Source organism: Esox lucius, chromosome 16 (genome assembly GCF_011004845.1).
Source record: "Esox lucius isolate fEsoLuc1 chromosome 16, fEsoLuc1.pri, whole genome shotgun sequence".
In the NCBI taxonomy this organism is placed as follows: Eukaryota; Metazoa; Chordata; class Actinopteri; order Esociformes; family Esocidae; genus Esox; species Esox lucius.
The window spans coordinates 24,111,393-24,136,179 of record NC_047584.1 but is presented as its reverse complement, the minus strand read 5'-3'; the positions used below and the strand labels follow the sequence as shown (position 1 = coordinate 24,136,179).

General features: G+C 41.3%; 2 protein-coding genes across 6 annotated transcripts in view; one reads left to right on the top strand and one right to left on the bottom strand.

Annotated features, from left to right (window-relative positions):
- Positions 1–14,957, top strand: part of tsc22d1 (TSC22 domain family, member 1) — a 51,356-nt gene extending 36,399 nt beyond the window's left edge. The window contains exons 1-3 of one of the 5 annotated variants that reach the window (XM_020054867.3): positions 1,768–1,860; positions 11,014–11,065; positions 13,271–14,957. In XM_020054867.3, the coding sequence (XP_019910426.1) occupies positions 1,802–1,860; positions 11,014–11,065; positions 13,271–13,546 (387 nt within the window). In that variant the 5' untranslated portion in view covers positions 1,768–1,801 and the 3' untranslated portion in view covers positions 13,547–14,957. Of the gene's footprint in view, positions 1–1,500; positions 1,608–1,709; positions 1,861–4,566; positions 4,841–10,098; positions 10,434–11,013; positions 11,066–13,270 lie in introns of those variants that run through there. The other 4 variants (XM_020054866.3, XM_020054865.3, XR_002197989.3 and 1 more) reach the window with 4 other exon arrangements.
- Positions 14,958–16,903: 1,946 nt separating this feature from the next.
- On the bottom strand, positions 16,904–21,389 carry serp2 (stress-associated endoplasmic reticulum protein family member 2). Its single transcript, XM_010880174.4, has 3 exons — positions 21,177–21,389; positions 18,082–18,154; positions 16,904–17,352 (listed from the first exon to the last, which is right to left on the bottom strand). The coding sequence occupies exons 1-3, from the start codon at positions 21,258–21,260 to the stop codon at positions 17,312–17,314; spliced, it is 198 nt and encodes a 65-aa protein (XP_010878476.1). The 5' UTR covers positions 21,261–21,389; the 3' UTR covers positions 16,904–17,311.
- Positions 21,390–24,787: the final 3,398 nt, after the last annotated feature.

The following is a 24,787-nucleotide window of genomic DNA, read 5'->3' as shown; positions in this document are numbered from 1 at the left end:
CAGCACAGTCAATCCTTTTTCACTGCATTTTCTAAGGGAAAATGACAAAATAAAGTACTTATTATACACATTTAATACATTTAATTGCTCAACTGTTTTGCAAATGATTTCACAATTAGGTATTTACGGATAACATTTTTGAGTTTCAGCATGCTTTCTTTGTTTTAAAGACCTATAATAAAACATTAATTCTCATATAAATTATATTTCATGAGTTTAGCACTAACTATTGTTATTTAATGATAACCCAAAATATAGGGTTTATCATAAACAATGGAAATTATAGCATTTCATTCCATTGTTTGTTGTAAACAAATGCAACATTTAAACATAAAGATAGCATATATATATATATATATATATATATATATATATGAAACATTAATCCCATAGGATATCAGCCCTGGCATTCAGAGCTTTGTCTATCAACCTGACAGTCTGTATCCTTCATTCTTCCCCTGTCCCATCCTCTACAATAAAAATATGACATTTATGAAAATGATCTTTCAGAACAGGTTGCTAGGTAATAATATGTAACAGTAATAGTATAGCAATAGCGACAGTAGTTAAATAGAATGCACAATTGGTCATAACTTACCAACTGCAAGATGCAGTCTGTGGCCAAAGCACTGCAATCTGGTCCACTTGTTCAGGTGCAGCCTTCACCATGTTCGCGGCATTGTCTGTTGTAATACAGACTAGACGACTCTCATCTAGGCCTCAATCAGCTAAAGCTTCTCCCATCCCAGTTGAGATGTTCTCACTAGTATGATCCTCTGGGGGAAAATGCAGTTTGCAAACAGCGACTTTTCAGGTGGAAGTCCTCATTAATAAAGTGTACCGTCAGACTTATGTAGGGCTACGTTGTCGTGCAGCAACGAACTTTGTGTTTAATATAATAATAATAAACTGTGTCCAATAATCAATAAATCTGAGTAGATTACCTTATATCAGACAGATATATAATGTTAGTTTAACATTCTAAAAAAAAACTATATATATATATTGTAGTCCAATATATATTTCCCTTACTAAATCGTTCTGCGATGTGACTATTGCGGATGTATACATCGCAATGTGGATGCTGAAACGATATATCGTGCAGCCCTCATTTATACCCATTTGTAATTCTCATACGTACCACCAGCTAGAGTCCTGTTTAGTTAGTCATGTTTCCATGTGATTTATAATTTGCTAATTAAACTGGATTGATGTTCATGATATCATTCTGCATAGGCTGCTTCTAGTTTTATTTTAATGTTTTGGGAAAGCCTTTTCATCTACTAGCCGATGTTTATCACATTAGCATAATCGCTAATGACTACACATAGTAGTAAACAAACCCTCTCATACAGGCAGAGGCGTTCATTCCTGCATTCACTTTTCAGACAGATTCAACCCACTAAAGCATTTTGTTAGTGTCTTATGATTTAACATTTAGTTGATCCCCACCAAGTTGAATTCCCATTACGGTTCTCTGTATCCGTCTGTTTTTTTCAGCCTGGCAGATTTCATAGAGCCTGGTTGACACAGGCGGCCTGAAAACCCAAATCTCCCCTGACAGGGCGTCCAAACCTCTAGCGGTGACTCCAGATGCAAGCTTTGTGGTGACACAAGATACATATCATTTACAATTTCCCTGAATTGCAATGAGGGCTCCCTGGTCTATACAAAACACAACATTTATTTTGTTGATCATTTCATTTCAGGCATTTTGTGTACGGTGTTGGAGAAAAACCGTGGGGAAATATACTTTGTTGCTGAAAGAGCAGTGGGCTGGATTTGACTCCAGGTGAAGGCCATGTGCACCGGAGCCAGCGGCCCAGAATGCCAGACCAACCGAGGCCACAGAAATACACAGTTATGTATCCTGAAAAGGGACTGAAGTCGAAAATAATTCCTCCTTTTGCATTTCGAACTATTCTCATAAGCCTGTCCTCCACTTGAAACAAGTTCAGTTGTTTTCATGTTTGACATGAAAGCCTTTGCCTATTCCCTCACCTTCAGTATACGTTTTCAGTGTGTATCGTCTTAAAATGTAGAAAACATACAGTGCCAACTATTGGCTTCCTTTTGAAACCCAATTTGATATTCTCCTTTTACATGTTGGTTCCCATTGGTCCTTTAGGATGTTCTTATCAGATTAAAATACAGTTTACTCTTCTAGTTTCAACAGCTAGCTCAGGTCATACTCTATCAAGCCCACAGTGGCCCACAGACTAGCTGGTCAGAGACTACTGTACTTTCACCCTGTCTTTTTTCCCGATTTTCTGTTCCAACTTTATATATATACCATGAAATAAGGGTTGAATCTGTCACGTTCACCCATGAAAGTTGGAAGGGGACGGGCTCTACTGAATACTGTTTTCTGATGTTCTCTGCCTTTCTTGGATGGAGAAGCTAGACCGCTCAGCTGTGTGCTATTTGCTCTACTCATGTCTTCTACATCATTCCCGTTCAACCATGTTCTGATTCAACAACATAACTCAACGTAGCTTTTTGGAGCCAAATAATTTAGCCTGACCTGTAATCTACTTTTTAACAGTGCATATTTCCCCTTTCTGATTGGGCTGCCACACCACCAATGCTGTTTGACTGACCAACATAAACAACAGACGCGTGAAGGTGTGCATGTCATATAAAACTACTTGGCCATGGTGTGACTCACAGTATCTCCTTGGAATTTAACTTATATGTGGTATTTCTTTGTAAAAATGAATACCCACACAACAACTTGAATACTGATCTACTTGTTTAATATCCGTACAACCAGGCAGGCGTGTGTGTTCATAGTGTTGTATGGTTCCCACCTACAGGCCTTGTGGTGTCATCCAGTGTATTGGATCACTTTGACTGCATGATGTGATCTAAGCTACTAATATGCCTGAGAATTGCCCGGGAATTCCCGATAAGATTTTATCCCATATACAAGTTTTGTGATATGACAGATTCCGCGTGATGGGAGCAGACCAATGACAGTGTTTCGATCAGTCATGCTGAAAAGAAATTGCCTCCCTGAAGATAGAGAACAAGCTATGAAAAATAGCTTTTTTTTGAATGAAAAATACTGGTTTTGGTGCAGATACAGCAAATGAATTAACAAAAAACACGTCCTCTCCCTTTGTAATCTGTTTCTGTCCCTGTCTCTCTCTTTCTTCAAAATGTGACTCGTTCTGCCCCAGTATCTTGATGTAATTGTCATATAAGAGCCGGAAGTTTCTGGTGTGGTCTTTTTATTATATTTTTTTTGCCATGGAGATATGAGATTGATGTCAGATCTCTCATTAAATACATGGCGTCAACAATGTACACTGAATTTGTGTTCAGCTCCTTTATAAACTTGTGGTTTTCAAAGAAACTTTGGGCTGAGAGACATTTGTGAGAAAAGGTTTGTGAACCCTTCTGGAATACCAGCATAAATTCCTCCTAAAATGCAGTCTGATCTTCATCTAAGTCCGAACAATAAATAAACAGCGTGATGTAACGATGAACACACAGATGTTTACTTTTATATGCCTTTTGAACACATTAGTGAAACAAACTGCATAGGTCGAAGAAAAGTGAACTAGGATTTTCTCCTTTTGCAGCAAAGGACCAGCACAACAGATGGAATTATTTAGGACCATTCCTCTTTACAGAACTGTTTCAGTTCATTGATACATGAATTGATACATGAATGCCTTTAGTAACAGCACTTTAGTAGTGTTCAGGTTGTGGACTTTGCCTTGGCAATTCCAAGATGCACATTTACTTCTTTATGAGCCATTCGGGTTTGCTTTTGTGTTTAGGGTCATTGTCATGCTGCATGATCCCAGCCTGTTTTCAGCTTCAGATGACTGTTCCCCTGATATCCTCCTGTAGAATTTCCTTATACAAGTTTGAATGAGTTGTCTGATAGTGTATGAGGTCTGAGCCCCTTTCCGCCTTCGTGGCATCACCAGTCTGCTGTAAGTTAACCTGCCAGTTAGCCCTTTGCCTGTCAGAAAGCCCCCATCTGACTCAGACCCCAATGTATTTGAACAGGTAAACCCTCTGCTTTGTCCTTGGCTGTGTGGTGATTTCCCCCTAACCCATGCTACTGGCTCGCTAAGTCTGCAGATGTGGGTGTTTGTAGTGTGGGTGTGCGAGCAGGGCCTAAGCCACCGTTAGCCCACCCTGCTGATGGAAAGTGACAGGATAAGACCTGGCTCAAGTACAGGGGCCAAACCCTGCCCTCCTAACATACCCTGCCCTCCTAACATACCATGCCTCAGAAGAGAAAGGGGGAGGCCTGTGCCCCCCCCCCCCCAAACTAGGATTGTGCTCAAAACATTCCCTTGGAGGGAGAGTGAGAAAGAAACAGCGAAGGCGGTTAGGAGCCGTTGAAAAGAGTTGAGCACATTGTTCGAGGGAGACGAGGTAAAGGTTGGGAGGAGCCGTCGCTGGGCGTTTAGCCTGATCTGGCCGGAGAGGAGCGAGCGGGGAGGTGAAGGGGAAGCGGTGCTCATCGGGGCAGGAGCTAATCTGTGTTGATGTTTTATGTAACTCTGGGCCACATGACTGTGATGTCACAGCTGCCCCGCTCTTGTTTTTGCTCAGTCAGTTGCTGGTCGGCTTGGCGTGGAGATGCACACGCAACACTGGCTTTCCCCTGATGCTCTCCGGTGGGACTCAGAAAATAACTGCCCTGTGTCTGTAAGCCAGGGAATGTGAGTGATGGACTAGAAAAGAGGTGCATATCTGATTCTATTGGAGGAGAGTTGACTGACAGCCCAATGAGAGAGCGGGTGGGCCAGGTGCAAAGCCGGAACGAGATGGCAATGAAGCTATTGTTCTGGGAACTGGAGCAGCATCTCAAGAGGTAAAGCAGGCTCTCGGTGGAGCTAGGACCAGCTAGAGCGCTTCTGCTGTTAACAATACCAGCCTAGTCCTCTTACTTGGGCTAGTCTACTACTAAAGTGTACTTTCAATGTTTGTCTCGCCCGTAACTTGGTTGTGAGATTAGTAATCCAAATCTTCTGATTCTATTTTTTAATTGATGACCAACTCAGCAAGAAATTAGAATTTTGTCAAAACAAATTAATTTGTTTGACTTATATGTCGTGTTTCTTCCTGGAAGACTGGTATGGAGGCGTTTCTAAAGCGGAACGGGTGTGATATTAGTCTCAGTGATTGATTCATTTAGTAAGCAACTGGTGTTTGGATATCCACAAACAATTAATTTACTAAAATAACTGCCTGGGGGTCATCTGTGTAGGCTGTGGTATTTACCTGAGCAGAATATTGAAAGATGTAAGCAGTAGTTGGTGGCTATTAGAAATACTACCAGAATTTTCATTTGTGTAGTCAGCAATTCACAACAAAATTGAGGGCTACGAGAGGGTGTATACAGACCCAGCTGATGGGCAGTGATTCATCAACACAACAACGTGTTTGAAGCTGTTAATATTTTCAATCTATTGCCCTGCCGCCACTACAGAAAATTTGTGCAAGGTGATTTTTGCTACAATTGCTAATGGAAAGTGTGTCACATTGCTTCCAATATTCCAATATTGCTTCCAAAAGTTCATATTGTCTCTTCAACATGGCTTGCCATCCAATTTTCCAGTAATGTTAAAGTAAAAAAACGTTAGCTATGGACTGTAGCTAGTTGATGTTAGCTGGAATGTTAGCTAGGAGACATCAGCATACTTTGTGTTTTGCAAACAGTGAAGGCAGAAATTGATACTTCCCAGCTGTTTATAGAGCTTTGTTTAAAACAGGTTTCACATACTGTTTATTTGGGGTCAACAGCATCAGATCTGGATGCACCTCTTCTCTGTTTCGGATGAGTGTTTGTATTGCAGCTAGATGTGCATTTTCATATTGAATTTCTTTGTTTACACTGTATTGTATGTTATGCCTTTGTACACAATGATGGAGTTTTGATAGTGTTATTTGATGTTTTGACCTCATGATTTTAAGTTGTTCATATAGAATGCACTGTTGGAGCTAGAAGAATTATCACCACTATATATCTTTGCTACACCCACTTTAACCCTGAACAAACTGTGTCCAAACATTTTTGCATGTTATTGTGTTCACCCTGGAATTGCTATTGATGTTTTATAGAAAATCTACATGACCATACAAGTCCAATAGTCATATTTCTATTCTCTTCAAAGATGCATTTTACTTTCTGAAATGTTGCCAAAAAATATGTGGTGTTCTTTAGGGTCCACCCTGATGTTCTCTCAGCCCAATGTAATGTACCTTGAGAATGTAATGCTGAGGGACCATAGACATCAGCCTTTTATTAATGGTACAGTCCTTGTATTGTAAATGACATGTACACAAACATCTAGTTTACTGATATCTGTTGTTTGCATTTTATATTTACATCAGGTATCTAATTATGCTGTAACTGAAATATAGCTAGAAAATTACAGAAAAATAGTATAATGATGTTTCAACATTTTAGTACACTTCTTTCAAAGCATCTTCCACCTTGATGTAGCCTCTATACTTCCCATCAGGACATGTACCTTTTTAGAAAGCTCCTGACTACACAGGCAGGCAATATCACTCTGTGGTCACTGCTGTTTATCTTTGGGATACTGAAGAATGTTTCCAACACACCGCAGTCCATGTGAGTGTTGAAACTTGGATGATCTAATACACAAATTTTAGGTGAAATATTTTCACACATCATACTTGGCCTGTGATGATTGACATCAAGAAATGTTGCACTTCCCTACTCGTTACAACATATACTTTGTCACCTTGCTGGGAAGTTTCTGGATAGGCACCGGCAGTGTGTCTTTTGTAAAGATTCTGTAGTATAGAACTACCACGCTGCATGTAGTTGTTTCAGTGAAGGGTTCTGATGGCGTGTCCCTTCTGTTGTGTGGTGATTGTGGCCTTGGTCAGAATGTGGTTGTTGCCTTGGTCAGTATGTGGTTGTGGCCTTGGTCAGTATGTGGTTGTGGCCTTGGTCAGTATGTGGTTGTTGCATGCTGGATGTACTATAGGTGAGTGTGTTTTCAGTATCAGGGTTGGATTGGGGCCAAGTCAGACCATCATTGTGGCTCCAGTAGGTCTCCTACCTAACCACACTTTTAAAGAAGACATAGGTCAATATGTAGGTTAGCTAGGCTTACTCTGGATGTGTGTTCAAAAGGATGTATACATGAGCCTACTGAGCCCATACTCCAGGCCATCATCTTATTTATTACTTCATTAAATCACTATATTATTAGAATTGGTGTGCAAACACTAGACATCCTGAGCCTTGTCGAGTCAGAATGGCCCACATGCATTTTCATTTACTAGGTACATTTTTTAATTATTATTATTATACAGTGTTTTCATTGTTCTTCGGTAACAGTAGTGTTGATGATAACCTCTTGAATGGAAAATGCTGTTCTTTAAATCTTTCCGTTATGCTAACATGCTGATATCTGATCTTGGCTGCGAGCTGCTTGTCATTGACTGGGGTCCTACAGGTCAATAACATGGAAGGTACAGGACAGAACATTGGCTAAGCAAAGCTTCCTGGAAGCCTGTCCAGTGTTATCCTAGCGCTTTATTAATGAAGCCCAGTATAGCGCTAAGTGGCTTTGGTCTTTGTGTCAGTAGTGTATGCATACGCGCGGGCATTTGTACACTAAGGTCAGGCTGTGCGCTTCCCAGGTGTATATTTAGGTCTCTCTAATAGGATGAAACCAGCTCCAGTCAAATAGAACAGTAAGAGATAACATGGCATTGAGCCTCTTACTGAACTGCATGATCACAGTGGGAACGGTGCTGCTGTAATTTAGATCACGGATCTATATTTATTGGTGCTGTTGGATGGGTTCTTTACATAACACTGGGCTGTTTTAAGCCTTGGGGTGACACCACTCTTCTCCCCTCTTTATTTCCCTAAGTTAAATTTGCTCTTATGGCCGTGTCTCATAAGACTCAAAAGGCTTGGGAGAGTTGAAGATGGAGCATGTCCTGAAAAGCACATCTCATCAAGCTGTTCTACTTATCACTTTGCTCGCTCAACCAAGAAGTACTCGCCAGCACCGGCATGCTTGAAGGAGAACACAGTCGCTGGCCAAAATCCATGATTGAGCTTCTCAATTAGTTGCATGACTGCAAAGAGGCAAGGCTGCCTGGTTTAACACCAACACCAACCTACAACAGTGTGTTGTTGTTGGTATGCTTTGACCAAGACCACTTTCTGTGGCTGATATCTGTGCAAGTGTAAACCGACAATAATAATGCATGTTTTGCAATAATAATGCATATTATGCATTTGATTTTAAAACTTAATGTCCTTTGGGGATGTTGTTCCAATTCTGTCCATTTCCAAATACACATAAGTTTAAGTGTTTCCTATGAAACCTCACTTTCCTAGCACATTTTTTTTCCCTCTGTGTGTGTGGCTCTTGCTTGGTTTGGTATTAAAACCCTTTCCTGCCTGTATCCCTACCTCAAAGGTAGCAGGTGCCTTTAGAGGGGGAACAAGGATTTGCCCTGCCACCTCAGCACAATGTCTGTGCATGGCAGGGGGCGGGGTTGTGTGACTGTGCGAATGTCAGGTATTTGGCATGTCGAGGTGTGTGAATGAAATCTATATATGAATATTATTGGCTGTGTGTGGGTGAGGTATTTTTTTGAGGAATGTGTTGGCTATCTTGGAGGTGTGTGTGTGTGTGTGTGGCATCATGCGTATGCTTGGCGTTGTTTGAGGTGTGTCTTTGTGATGTTGATGAGTGTTGACCATAGAAGTCCATTCTTCCCACCGTGTGGGTGAGAGACGACAAACCCGAGCACCCCGTGTGTGAAAGAGCACAAGAACCAAACCCCCACTAGGCACTGTGTCATATGAAATACAGAAAGCTGTTCGTAGCTCGGCTTAGTGACATTCGTAGTCCGGCCTCAGTGACCAGGAGACGGTGCAATCATTTCTCCTGTAAGTCCATATTCACAGATGACCTCTAGTTGAGGCAAGCTTGCTCTTTTGTCTTTGTGGAATTCCCTCAATAATTGTCTCAGGAAATACATTCACACCAAAAATAATAATATTGTACCTGCCTTTCTCTTCCAAATGTTGTGATATCCAATCGTTGGTTATGATTTTGTCTTATTGCAGCAACTCCCAGGGGCGGGACATAACCGACAAGGTTCTGCTGCTGTCAAAATGTCCTGTTTGCTTTATTTTGCCCTCAGTCAGCTTGCAAGCACCTGCCATATCTGTGGTAGTAGCTGAAGCACGATGAGATGCTTCGGGTCTCATCTTGGTGTGCGCTGGGCCGGTCCCCACCTCCTTAGATCCAGGGCAGTGTAAGGCCAATATGCACCCCCCCAATAGGGGTCTCTCGATCATGACTGGCTGTCACACCCTGATCTTCAACCCAGGAAATTGTGGTGCCGTGATACAGTGCAGCGCTTTAATCCACAGCACAAATGGGAAGTTATCCCTGGCTGACACACATACTGTACACAGCATGAGCTGGAAACACATCACTTTATTTGTTGCAATTGCATCTTAGCTGGTTTGTAAATGCTATATGGACTGGCACTAGAGTGTTTTAATAAAATAGTCCATGTATTGCGTGGGGTCTTGTTCTCATGGTAACCAGCAGGGGGCAGTATGTTGACGTGCAGCACTTATATTACAATCTTTTTGTTTTTGCACCTGCAAGGGTCTTAAAATATGATCTTTATACTCTGTCAATTGTTAATAAGTTTGTGTATACTGTTTACATTAGTTGTATTTGTAATCGTGTTGGTGCTTGTTAATGTGCAGAATACAAACGTTTTGTATTTTCACCTTTCTTGTGGTACAGCTGCCAGTCGTTGTTGTTCAGGCAAATATGTGTAGTCTAATTCCCGACAACTAAATATTTCCCTTTGTGTCTTGGAAGTACTGTGGTGTTCCTCTATCCCATCTCATCCGGTTTTTCCCAGTTTCGGCTAGTGAGGGTACATCCTCTGAATAATTTATGATAATGAAGTCGGCTGAGCCGCAGGTATGGGCGTTCCTACATAGATTATGCAAGTATCTATGTCCTCTCACCAATGGGCTGAATCGGAGGGCTGTTTTTCTTAGATAAATTATGCAAATGTCCCAGGCTGCAGATTTTCAGCCGAGCGGAGATGAGCTGACCTTGGAGATTCTTTGTGCTGCAGCGGTAGATAGATGTTCAGGCTCCCCGGGATAGGATGCTTTTCTGACACAAAGTGCCTGCTACCGCTTCTCTGAACCATTCATCTAGAGAATGTGATTAGTGACACACGATATTCGTCGAGAGAGGAGTTTTTCGTTGGTTAAATCTTAGTTTATATCTGTGATATAGTATGAATACTCCGTGCTATACAACAGTGGCGATGGATCTCGGTGTTTGTCAGCTAAGGAATTTTTCCATCTCGTTTTTATCTTCGTTGCTGAGTACGGATAGTTCGCCTGTCAGGCTCGACAATAGGTAAATATATTGCGGGGTTTCGAAGGACATTATGTACTGCAAGGAGGATGAGTAGTGTTGGCAATGTATATTATTTAGTCTCAAACTAGTGTTTTTCGCAACATGTTCATACAACGTCCATACAAAAATGTATTCACATGCATTACAGAAAAGGTTTTGATTGAAATATCCCCTTATACCATTGTATGACATTAATGCTGATGCTGCCATTTTGATTAGGTTCAGCAAGAAAAAAAAATTCACTTGTCGTGATGAGGCATTGCTAAGTTGCCTTACTGCGGTTTCAGGAGATGATGTAGCTTGAATGTACACATTACTGTATGTTGATTATAAACATGAAATTAAGAGAACATATTTGGTTTATGTGATTTAATCGGAATAAAATCTGCAGTCTATTTAGCGCGAACGATTGGCTCTAGAGTGGTCTTTAGCAGGAGTGAATTAACATGTTTCTGGATTTTTATACATTATTTCACTGTCAATTCAAATGTCTGGCATAACCTATGCAACATTGATCGTAGACATACTTTTTATCATTAATTCTGGCTACATTTTAACACTTTTTCCTCCTTTATTCCAGTTCGTCAGGAGCCAGTGTGGTGGCCATAGACAACAAAATCGAACAGGCAATGGTAAGTTAATACGTAATATAAACTCACTTTTCTCATGTATACTACATCCATAACCGAAGCTTTTTAGAAAATGACAAATTAGAAGATACTGTTTCATCAGTCATCTGCATTAATATTCCATAACCAGTGAGGACCGGGAAGTCAAGCAATGTAGACTTTTTCCCGGTTATCTACTGTACTGCAGTTGACCTGCTTTACTACACACTCGATTTCCTTCCCGTTGCTTCGTAACACATTTTAGCGATTTTACATACATGAAGGCTCGAGAATAGCTTGATACTATGACAAAAATGAAGCAGCATATGGTGTGATTATGCACGCTGACGTCATTTTAATATTTCGCTTGCCAACATGCCTCTATAGGGGCCTGAACGTTAGCCAGTTTTTCTTGTGGTTGGACGTCGATCAATATCCAGTTTTAACATTGAGTTTACCGTGGTACCGCAACTAAGCGAAGTAGTCTAGTATTATCCAGTTATGTAATACAATCAGTTTCAGTTTCTACCTTGGACTGCCATTCAATTGAATAAACAAGGTAAACGTCATGCGTGCGTTCAGCCTTTTTATTTTCAGTTCCTCGGCGTTCCAGTGTTTTATTGTCCCGTAATCCCTGCCCACTCAGGGCTCCCTCTCTCACTCACGCCATCCTGTGCTTGCCTTGCCGTTGTTGCTAGGCAAACAGAAATTTTTTGACACCAGTGTATAAATATCTCGGCCTACGATTGGCTGGAACGTATGTGTGGGCCGGCCATTTTGTGTGTTTAGTGACGTTGCGTCCTGGTTTCAGGGGAAGGGGAGGGTTAAACCCTGTGACTATATGGCCCAGATTCTTTGTTGATATTTTAACCATATACGTTTCGAGTTTTTAGTAGTTCTAGACACAGGATACCACACAAGTCAAACTACACAACTAAATACTTTCATTTACACTCCTGCTCGACAATGTACAAAATATACATTATTTATGTTTATATGATTATTAACAGAATATGTAATCAGTGCTAATTATGCTAAACCGATAATGTGCCCATATTAATAACATCAAAGGTATGACATTTCATAAAAGCATTTTTTCCTGGGTGTACACATTTTACAGCCCAGGTAATCTAACACACCATCCTGATTTTACGTCATTCTCTGAGCCATACGGACAGGGGCTGATAGCACCTCCAACAACATGTTACTCCTCGGGTTAATTCTCCCCCAAAGCAATGACACGCTCCCCCATAGATATTTTGATTATTTAGTCAGGCACTGGGGCTGATGCCCTGTTAAAAGCAGTGCCCGCTTTGTTAATGGCAGGGGTGCAGAATTGCTTCTTTATGCCCAGTGTGGGTCTCCAGGGAGCTGTTGAAAATGTGCACCACTGCGGCTCCCAGAGATCCTATTAAGTTCCCTCTCTAATTCCTAATTCTGTGGAGGCACTCCACTAACGTGGTGATCACATCCTATCTGGAGCCACAGATCAGAGTGAACCCCTAATAACGGGTGTTTGTTTCAGCATCCTATGTAAACCCTAGACGCATTTCATTTGTGTTTGAGTAGCCCATCGGGTGGAACACCAACGATCACATCAGCTGGATACCTCAATGCCTGTCTGTCAGCTTAATAAGCAAGCCATGTCATATAACTTATTGTCTGTAGAAGCAATCCATTTTCGTAAGCTGATTTTAAATAAACTGGCTACTGAGTGTAATGAGATGTTTAAAAAAAAACGTGCAGTAAACAAAATCGGGACCGGTCAAAGTAAAAAAGGACAGTATGGGGGAGTGGGAAATGTGGCTATTCACAACTGCAGTTTGGAAGTTTCACCTGGTGGCCTAAATTTGACAATCAGTGTTTTCTAGTTGGTATTAGACAACTTTTGACAAGTTGATCATAACGAAAACAATCAAGTAAAACAATGAAGTTGGCTTGCTGATATTCAGAAATTAAATAGACCAAAGCATTTTGGGAAACCAGGTCAAATATTCCTCATATCTATGCATCTGTCTGTTTTACTATAGGCCTACCAAATCAACGGGCATTCATCAAATTGCACTGCTGGTTGACACCATAGAACAGGCACTGGGTGTCATATGGTAGAACTGCCAGGACTGGGCCTGTATATAGGGCCTCTTGAGATGTATTGGATATTAAAACGGTTTTCTTCGAGATGTATTATGTTAATGTTTATAAACTCAACCTCTCTCTCTCTCTCTTCAGGACCTGGTGAAAAGTCACCTGATGTATGCAGTGAGGGAGGAGGTGGAGGTTCTGAAAGAGCAGATCAAGGAGCTGATTGAGAAGAATTCTCAGCTTGAACAGGAGAACAGCCTTCTGAAGACCCTGGCCAGCCCAGAGCAGATGGCTCAGTTTCAGGCCCAGACCCAGACGGGCTCACCTCCCACCTCGACACAGCCTCCAGCCCCGACGCAGGCACCTGCCCTACCCCCGACCCAACCACAGCCAGCCTCACACAATTCTGGATCCTCTGCGTAGCATCACTTCCTACCCTCCAATAGGGGAGTATGAAGTAACCTATCAACCAACCAGAGCCTGAGTAACAGTCCCACTGTCCGCAGACAGATTAACGCTGCAGAACAACCAGGCCTCTACTGTAGGAGGTTACGCTGTTAAGACAAGAATTTGCACATATTTAACTCTGGGAGCGGCGATGTGTTGTGTCGTCGTTTCAGGGCGCTTTAAAACACGCTATCAAAGACAATCTGCGTAGCTGAGGGAAAAGGAGGGGCTGTTATAGGAGAATGAACATTGCCAAAAAAAAAAAATACATGGACTTTGAAGAAAGAAAAGACAGACATACTAGGAAAATATAAATGAAACACAAAAGTGGACTTGACCCATAGAATCACTGTGCCTGTGTCAATGGATTTTAAGTGATGTCGACCTCAGTCTTGCCACTGATGGAGGGTGATGGCAATGGGAGTCAACATGCTTCGCTCAAGCCTGATAGTGTACATAAATACAGCTTTCTCTTCTGCCTACGTACTACAAAGAGAAACCGGGAATAGAGGCCCCGTCGTGGTGAGCACCAGAAGAGTCTGACAGGATTACTGCGGTGCGATGGAGTCCCCATCTGGCATGGGACGAGTGGAGGGTCGAGAAGGAGGTCGAGAGTGAGAACACAACACATTCATTTGGCATCATCGTTTAAAAAAAAAAATGTGGGGTTGAAGGGAGTTGTAGCTGACACTTGCTTATTAAATGAGATGATGCTATTTTTTCAGTATTTAATTTCAAGGCCCTCAGCCCTACTTATTGTGGCGGCTTCTCTTCTCATGTAAAGAATCAGAGGGGCTGAGATGTTGGGCTTAGCTGCATTTTCAACGAGGAGCTGATGTATATTCCTGTATATGTAGTGTAAGTACTGTATAATAGAGTGATAGGAGAGGAGATACTATTTAGGTGAAGTACAAATGGAGAGGAAGCTCGTGATGGGCTGGCCTGAAGGTTTGTGCAGTCTCTTTCTAAAGCTGACTTTAAGGACTATGGACAGCTATGGAGAGTTTAGGTTATTTCATTGATAGACAGACCACTGTCTCCAGTCCCCATATTCTCCGGTTGCAACATTAACGCCTGGCCTGCTGTGAACCATTGTTCACTTGAGAAATGATTTGAAGTATTGCACCCCTTGTGAATTTTCTCTTTTCGTTTTGTTTTTCATTTTTTGACAGTGAAATATTTCCGGATGATCAGCTCTTAAACTTAACACCTTACTCTGAATATCATAAAGAAAAACTGAAATGGATTATTTGCATTCTGTGTATAAGTTGTATGCTCATGTTCTGTGCATGTTTCCCTCAAACAAGGTCATGTAAACAAACATAACACAATTGCACTTGACAGTTGCACTTCACAACTTTCAATAAAAATGTTAAAGGAATATAAATCATCTTGTTCATTATCTTGTCTCGCTTGCTTCCATGGTTAGATTACTCTAAATCACTTATAAAGGAGTTGATAGCCTAGCAGTTAGACCATTTTGACCATTAACTGAAGGTTGCTAGATCAAATCCCCAAGCTGGCAAGAATAAAAGTCTGTTGTAGTGTCCTTGAGAAAGGCAGTTTACCCTGGAGTGTCTGCTAAACGACAAATGGAAGTTGTGTCCTTTAAATCAACTGGTTTGTGGCCTGGGGTGGCCTCTGTCTGGATTGGCGTTCTGCTGCGATGTTTGTTTGAGTCCGGCCCACACACTTTCAGCGAAAACTAATTTTTCTATTAATAAAGCATCAAAATCTGAAAGAAAGATCCTTCTGGACTTCTTTAACCTGTAAACCATTTAACCCTGTTGTTATTTTATGTGATTACCTGCCAGCACACTCTGGATAAATGACTATACTGTAAACTAAGTGGACAGATGTTATTAGGGAATTGATTAACTTTCTTGGGCTGGCCTCAGTTTGCAAAGCGGACAGCCCCTAAGCAGTCCCCCAAGCCACTATTCCTCTGGGAATCCCTATCTATACCGGATGCAGTTTTGATTGCCATTATAAGGGCCGTTCTAATTTACAAAAGCTGCCCCTTCGGTTCCTGATTAAACGTGAGGGGACAAGTGAACAAACTCGCTCACTCGCTGGGTTGATCCTCAGTCTCCCTTGGTTGCAAGCACTCTTTAATGTAACAATGTAAAATGTCATTGAAGTGGTGAGGTTGTTTTGAGGTCATCTATCTACTCTGCCGTTGGAGTTTATTGATGGTCTACATACCACATGCCGGTGGGTGTGGTTTATGTTAATAACAAACCAGCCCCTGTTGCCCAATTGTCTTTTTGTGGAAGACTTTGGGGCATGTTAGCGGCAGGGTGATGTACATTCTCCTACCACACTGAATTGGATATATAGAATCATCTTTTATATATTGAAATTATATGAAATTTGCTAATTGACAAAAATGTTAAGGGATTATAATCAGCATTAATCAGCCACATGCTTGGACAGGGAGGATGAAGCTTAGGCTTTGAGGCTGTGTAGGTTCGGACCAAGCATATAGGGTTATACAGAACAACAAACACAGATGGGTGCATGACCGGACCAAGCAGTTTTTGTGTTCTCCATTTCCCCCACGCAGAAACATGCTGGGCTGAGCGTTGATCTTTTGGACCAACGTCTGCTGTAGGTTACTGCTGTAAGTCAGTCCTGTGGGTTACTGCTATCAGTCAGTCCTGTGGGTTTCTGCTGTAAGTCAGTCCTGTGGATTACATCTGTCAGTCCTGTGGGTTACATCTGTCAGTCCTGTGAGTTACAGCTGTAAGCCCTCATAGTGTAGCTGATTCACACTGCTTGGACTATGTTGAAATACAGGCGCTTAACTTCAGTCCTAACCAGACCGTCTGTCAGGAATCCCCAAAATCAGTGTGTGACAATGTTCATCCGCAAACTATGGAGGGCCTATGAGACCTGGAACAAAGCTCTGCCTGAATGGCAAGCCATTCGAAGAGATCTTCCTGTCTTTTAGTGTTTCACCAGGAATGGCCACAAATCACCACAGCTTCAGAACAACTGGGCTTGAACAATGCCTTATTTCATGTTTTTTTGTAGTTTTTTTTTTTTACAAAGTAACAGCAATTGTAATAACTCCACCTCTCACTGCCTTAGAGCAACAAAAGGAAGTCATTCTATTCAGTTGAAGATCTGTTTTAAAGATGAACTTGGGGAGACATGAGGTTTATAGTAACACAACATCCTCCTAGCTGGCGACAAGCTGGTTAGTTTGAAAAAGGAAATGGCGACACCTGACACACAACCTAGGAAATAAAAAAGCTAGGAATCATCAAACTAAACCTGACATGGAACTGAAGCCAGCTGAGGTGGAACTGAAACCAGACATTTCCCAAATGAGTCACATTTATTTGAAAAAGGTTCTCACGCAACACAGATAAATATAGAAATATATCAGTACGGCACATTGTCAGCCTACTGCACACTCAGAGTCAGAGTCACAGTCAGTCACAGTCACACATGAGCAGGTGTAAGACGAGCTGTGCAGGTTGATCCAACCGGTCGTGGTTCAGACTGTCAGTAGAAAAGCTCTCCTCGGCCTGGAACTCTGTAAACGTGTGATTGGGGACAGCGAAGGGGGGCGGGGCAGGGTGTGAGTCTACTCCTCTCCCAGGCCTCTCCTGACGGACACTGAGTAGTCCAGACTTCTTCTGGGGGTGTTAGGGACGTAGGGTGGCAAGCAGCCCCAGGTCTAGTGATGAGGGTGTGGAAGGACAGGGGACGAGTCTTGGAGGGACCTCTGGATCACATTCCCATCCGGATGCTCTGGATAATCTGAAAGATGGCTGAGAGAGAAAAAGTCTGTTGCTACGTCGGATAACTTGTAGTCAAGCAGAATCACCGAGCAGAAGTAAAACTAAAATCTCCTTAGGGTGTTTTTGCAGACATAGATTAAGGTTAATCCTGGACAAATAAAATCAAGCTGATCAATGTCCGTGAAAATGGTCCAGTAACTATATTGGATGTTGGCTGATTCATTTAATGTGAAACTAAGTTTTAACAGAAGGTTAAATACCTGCTCTCCTTTCAATATCCAGATTCTGAGCCTTTTAGACATTTTAGAACTCTGTAGCGTTGCAAGATGTCATTTCAAATGAGAATGTCCAAATCAAAACAGAATAACAAGATCCCCTAGCAGATGAAGGCTGAGTTACAAAAGGGATGCTGCATACTCAGAAAATGTTCAAACTCTACGTCATATTAAGTACAGCAAAGGTCCATCAACAGAACAGGAAGTGACTGGCCCAGCTTCGTCTATTCAACTTGCTTGACTTGCTAGGAAGTTACAGAAACATTTTCAGGAAAAAGTAACTAAACCAAACTGTTCTTTTACTTCCTGAAGCAATATGTTTCTCTGTCTTGAATGCAAATTTTTTGCAATCTTCCAAATTATATGTGAGCTCCGACTAGAGACTCTCCTCCATACACTACCTACTTGTCCGACCAGTACCAGAATGAAATTGCATGAAAAATAAATGTGTTTCAAATACATTTTCATGTGAACAAGCCTTTACCTGATCCACAGACCACAAAAACAAACAGAGCTAGGAGCCACGGTCCCACTGGGTACTTCTCCTCCTGAGGTCGCTGAGAGGGAATGGGGAGAGAAAACAGGAACGTTTGATCACAGACACACATTCAGAAGTCATTAACATCTAGTGTTGCCATGCGTCTTGTTTGAATGAACCTAGATGTGTAGATCTATTAATAGTCTGAGGTGTGCCCCTCAGGCTCAGTTAGGGACACCTCCGACTCGTAAAAAAAAACGATTTTTAAACCAAACTGTAGTTGGAAAGGCAATTGTATTATTACATTCATTCTTCGTCTGTGGTGGAAATCCCAACCTGCCTGGATGTCTAGATCAGCAGCATAAGACACCAACACAAGATGTGTTTGGTCTGATGATGTCATACAGTAAACAATCCAACCACAACATGTGGTCTGATTTGATATCCTGAACTATCACAGTTATTTAACTCTGGTCCTCGAGGGCCAAAATACTACTCTGTTTCATCCTCTTCTAATCATTGGCTGATTTAGACCTGAGTACACAGGTGAGTTTAATTAACTGCTAAGTTGACGCAAAAAACCGAAACGGACACAGTTGAAGAGCCCAACAGTATCAGAACCACAAGATGTGTCTGGTTTGATGTCTTCATACAGTGAACTATCACAACCACAAGATGTGCATGGTTTAATGATGTAATAGAGTAAACTATTACAACCACAAGATGTGGTCTGGTCTGGTGATGTCATACAGTTGGACAGCTCCCATGTATGTTCTGATTGTGGTGTGGTATTATTGTGAAGAAAACAATAGCTATCTAGAATATACAGTGCAAACCCCAAGTATTCCTTTATTCTAAAGCATACAATGACAACAATCTGTATTCCACAGTGAGCTATTCCATAATGTCCTCACAGCAGTCAGGTGGAAGGCAGATGAAGATATTTTCTCAGATATTGTCTCATAGACAAACAATCAATCAGATGTATTTTATAAAGCCCTTTTTACATCAGCAGTTGTCACAGTGCTTTTACAAAACACCCAGCCTGAAATCCCAAAGAGCAAGCAACAACAGGTTTGATGGAAACAAAAAATTTTTTTTTAAAGAAACCTTTCCTGATGACTCTAAAATTTACTGCTGCACTAATTTGAGAGAATCCTTTCATTGCAGATGTTTAGGTCAGCGGTTCCCAGCGTTTTTTGCTTTCTGTCTCACTGAATGTATGTGGACCAACACTGAGTACCCCTGAAAATGAGGGTGCTGTATGAATCAGATGAAAAAGAAATGGATGAATTCAAACTAGTCAGAGGACAAAGCAGATGACTATCATTCTTAATAGTGCTTTACCCAAGTGTGTGCTGGCTATGACCCAACTCAGTGTTTTTTGGGACCAATCAGAAGGTTGGGTGTTTTTTGACCACAGTCATCGAGGACATGTTTGATCCAGACTCCTTGCCAAGAAGAGACTTACGCCCACGGGAAGGGCGCATCGTTGGGCCAGAGGGTGAAGTCTGGGTAACCAGGCAAAGAGGCACCAAGAGAACATAGCCCGCAGTAAAACTAATCTATTGGAAGCTGTATTAGAAATCAAATTCTTTAGCATAACATTCGCTATGAAGTGGGTTTTGGAAATTGTTCAGATTCCATCACTTTTTCCACATTTTTTATCATGTTATAGACTTAATTTATAATTGATTACAAAAAATGTAATCAATAGTTTTACACACAATACCTCATAATGACAAAGCGAATCACATTTCTAGAATTATTAAATATTAAAAACTGAAATTCTCCAAATTTTGCTCAGATACATGATGTGTCTATTGATCATCCTTGTGATATCTCTAGGACTTGATGGATGTCTATGTTGGGGACTACCAAAAGTCTTCTTAAAGCTGGCTGTCCAGCCAAACTAAGTAACAGAGCAAGAAGGGCCTTGGTCAGGAAGGTGACCAAGAACTAAATGGCCACTCTAACACTCTAACAGCACTTCAGAGTTTGTCTGCAGATATGCAAGAAAATGCAAGAAGCACAACAATCTCAGCAGAAATCCACCAATCAGGCCTTTATTGTAGAGTGGCTAGACAGAAGCCAATCCTGAGTAAAAGACCTACAACATGCTGTATGAATGAGTGCAAGAGCATGAGGAAAAACATTATCTGGACTGATGAGGTGTGCAAAGCTGGTAGCCACATTCCCTAGAATACTCAAAGATGTAATTACTGCCAAAGGAGCTTCTACAAAGTATTGAGTAAAGGGTTTAAATACTTTTGTACATATTTCAGTTTTTTATTTTCAGACATTTTCAGACATGTTTTTGCATTATCATTATGTGGTATTGTGTTTAGATTGATGGCAAAATTATTTAATCAATTATAAAATAATTCCATAACACAACAAACAATAATTTACAAAGGCATTTTATACTGTTACATACCACAGTACAATATATCTAAATGTTTCCAGGTCAGTTTAACCTATCTGTATGAGTAACATCTGCATTCCAGGAGTTTACATAATATACTCAATATTACTACCTATATTTTGTGTGTGTGTTCAGATGGTGGACCTCCGAGTTCAGTCAACAACCTCAGGTTATCTTTATGACTGAACAGCTAGATGATGATGACACCACACTATTGACAATCTTGACAATTATCTGTGTGGTATTGATTTCTAATTATTCAGGGATCATGTGGAGAAGCAACGATTTGACCCAGAAGACAACATAGACAATAAAAGGAAAACATACTGTCATCAATGACCAACCAACAAACACGTTAACGTATTACCGCAAAGTGAAAATAGTTTGAACACTCATCATAGTGGCCTATATGTCGTGTGACTGATCCAAATAATCAACGAATTATAGGCAATACAACATGCAGAGTTTGATTTGATATGAGAAGACAGATAAGCCGCGTTATCGATGTCAAATTTGAGCCATAACCACATCAGACATAAATACGAAATCATTTATAATTATATAATGGATGGTTCGCATTTACTGAAATCACACAATTCTTAGTGATGATTAACTGAATGTCATCCTCCATTCGTCTGATGGAACCTACACAGCCTGAAGAAAAGCTTCGCCTCACCAGGGTCTTTGCAACGTTGCCTCTCTGCGTGATGTTTTTGCTGTGCTTTTCATTTGCCATACGGATCCTTTGTTTTGCTACCATCTTCTGAGAATGTTATTTATGTAAAATAATAGTATGCGTGCGTTAATTTTGATGCAGTGATGGTGAAGCCGTGAGACTCCGCTCCTCTCTCTCTCTGCACCTGCTGACGCGCGCGCGGAAGTGCGTTTCCGTGGAGCAAGGCGCGCGCGAGCCAGTAAACAGATTTTTTTAATGACTTTAATTTCAAACTTGTCATACATTTACTCAAACTTGCCTAATTATTAATTAATATGAATCAATAAATAGGTGTGCCATTTATCAGAGAAATTGCGGCCTAATCCACAAAAATATAGATTGGCCTACTCTAAAGGCTAGTCCGTTCTAAAACAGAAGCAGTTGTCGGGGCCTTGTCTATGCTGCACTGCAGTTGTCTGGAGAAACAACATCACGTATTTATCTGAGAAATACCTTTCACACAGGATAATTCATGTGCTGACACAGAATATGATACGAAATCAGGTTAGAAACAGGTTAGTTACCAGTTTTAAAAGAAAATGTTAAATACAAAATAGTTCAAATCCGGTTTTCAACTCCCTCCACCACTCCTAGCCTATCCATCAGCTTCTGTGGTTTCTACATCCTATCAAAATGGTATAATACTAGATATTATTAACTAAAAGTAGGCCTACAGACAAGGGTGGGAGATATTAACAGAAAAATAATTCAGTGTAGCCAGCACTGGGACCCATGGTGCCGATAAGAGTTGTTGCCTAGCAACTGCATCTAGGGGTGGGTCCATAGAAATAGAATTCAGGGTTTTACAGCAGATCTATGCCTGGGAGGGGACCACTTCAGACCAAGCTTAACCCATCAATGGATTCAATTATCTTTACTTCACTTTATTTATTTTCAATTAATAAACGTCTAATAATATTGCCATAATCTATTGATTAAAGTGTTTTACATATATATATGTACTTATGAATGTATGTATGGTTTTTGTTTCAACCAATAAAGTCTGTAATGATTCACTAATTTAGTTGTTATAGTGTTGCATGGCTCTAAACCTGATTGAATGTAATTCCAGACAACAGTTTACTTTGCAAAAACATTTTCCAAGTTGTATCTGAAACGAAATACGTTTCTCCCTGGAACCACATGTACAGCTTAAAAGATATTTTAGAGTGCATTTAGGCTGTCTCCCTCCTGGATGTTTCACTATGTATTCTACACCATGCTGAGTTCAGTTTCAGCCCAGCTCAAGGACAACCATGCAGTAGAGGACATGACGATTGGATAGCAGTAATGTGCAGAGAGAGACGAGAGGTGAGGGGTGAGGACGGAGATGAGGAGGGAGGGGAGAAAGAGAAGAGAAAGGAGAAGAGAGGAGGTAGGTAAGGAGACAGAATAGGAGAATTCTGAAGTTGGCGAGGAAAGGAAAAGAGAGGTGAGGAGAGGAGGGAGGTGATGAGCGACCTAGGTGATAGGATGGGGAGGTGAGGAGACAGGTGAGGGGGAGAGGGAGGTATAGGGGGAAAAGCAACAAGGAGGGAGAAAGAGATTAGAGAATAGGTCCTTAATCTGCTCCCATCCAGAATATTGTATTTTCTACTGATACATGTCCGGGCCGTGTGATAGTAACTCCACAACACAGGAACAACATTTAGGAGGTGCCACTGACTTCTGTGTTTACAGAGAGGTTGAAGGTCTTCCCTGTCCATAGTTAAGTGTCTGAACCATATTCAAATTTTTTCCAGCCAGTTATCATATGTGTCCCGGAGCTATAATCAATGGGCATAAATGTCACATTACATACCAGCATTGTTCATTGTGCTGGTGGGACAGACTCACCTCAGGTTCTGAAGGCTGACGCAATATAACAATCCTTAGAGCAAATGCCTGGGGAAATGATCTCAGTGGAAGTCGGACTGAACATTGTCAAAGTTCTTGGCACAATTTCACAACCAGTCAGTGGGGTTGTCCTTTACCTGCAGTCTTTGCTGTCTCTGAACAATGACTGGCTCAATGCTGTCCTCAGCAACAGCAGCATTTTGGTTGTCCTTTGTGACAATAAGCCCTTTCAGTGAAAGATGTCTCCAGCCTTCAACCAGTTATAGATTGGTTTACCTCAACTTAACACTCTTATTGTGCTTTATTAGTGCTCTATACTCATTTTACACGTTTGTCTGTGTGTGTGTGTGTGTGTGTGTGTGTGTGTGTGTGTGAGGTAGAGAGAGAAACACAGAGAGAAAATGTTATCACAGACATAGTTATGTATTTCACTGTAGGATCAGAGAGGAAGGTAATAGCAACCACCTGACATGTCAGAGAGGAATCCAGCTAATTTTAAAAAGATACTACAGTGTATAGAGAGTCTGTCTGTGTGTGTCTCAGTGAGTGAGAGGGTGGTGAGTTTATCTATAGGAGTCAGATTAATGGAATACTGTGTTAACATGGTAGGCTAGGTCCCCGAGTAGTCATTACATCTTAACAGATCTCTTTTTCTTTCCCTCCCTTTTGCTCTCTGTATCTCTGTCCTTCACTCTCCTTCTACCTCCCCCTCGCTGTCTCTCTCTTTCCCTCACTCTCTGTCTCCCTCCATCCCCCACTCTCTCGCTGTTTGTCTGTCCTCCACTCTGTCTCTCTTTTCCCACTCTCCCTGTCTCCAGGGTAAAATGCTACAGTAATTGCTTGGGAATCTTACAATACCCACAATGATTAAGCTGTGATTTTAAATGTCAGGCACACACATACTCACATTCACACACACTCACCCACACACATTACATATTTTCACACACACACACCACACATACAGTGGGAAGAACAAGTATTTGATACACTGCCGATTTTGCAGGTTTTCCCACTTACAAAGCATGTAGAAGTCTGTAATTTTTATCATAGGTACTCTTCAACTGTGAGTGACGGAATCTAAAACAAAAATCCAGAAAATCACATTGCATGATTTTTAAGTAATTAATTTGCATTTTATTGCATGACATAAGTATTTGATACATCAGAAAAGCAGAACTTAATATTTGGTACACAAACCTTTGTTTGCAATTACAGAGATCATACGTTTCCTGTATTTCTTGACCAGGTTTGCACACACTGCAGCAGGGATTTTGGCCCACTCCTCCATACAGACCTTCTCCAGATCCTTCAGGTTACGGGGCTGTCACAATACGGACTTTCAGCTCTCTCCAAAGATTTTCTATTGGGTTCAGGTCTGGAGACTGGTAGGCCACCCCAGGACCTTGAGATGCTTCTTACAGAGCCACTCCTTAGTTGCTCTGGCTGTGTGTTTCAGGTCGTTGTCATGCTGGAAGACCCAGCCACGACCCATCTTCAATGCTCTTACTGAGGGAAGGAGGTTGTTGGCCAAGATCTCGCGATACATGGCCCCATCCATCCTCCCCTCAATACGGTGCAGTCTTTGAAGAAAAGCATCCCTAAAGAATGATGTTTCCACCTCAATGCTTCATGGTTGTGATGGTGTTCTTAGGGTTGTACTCATCCTTCTTCTTCTTCCAAACACGGCGAGTGGAGTTTAGACCAAAAAGCTCTATTTATGTCTCATCAGACCA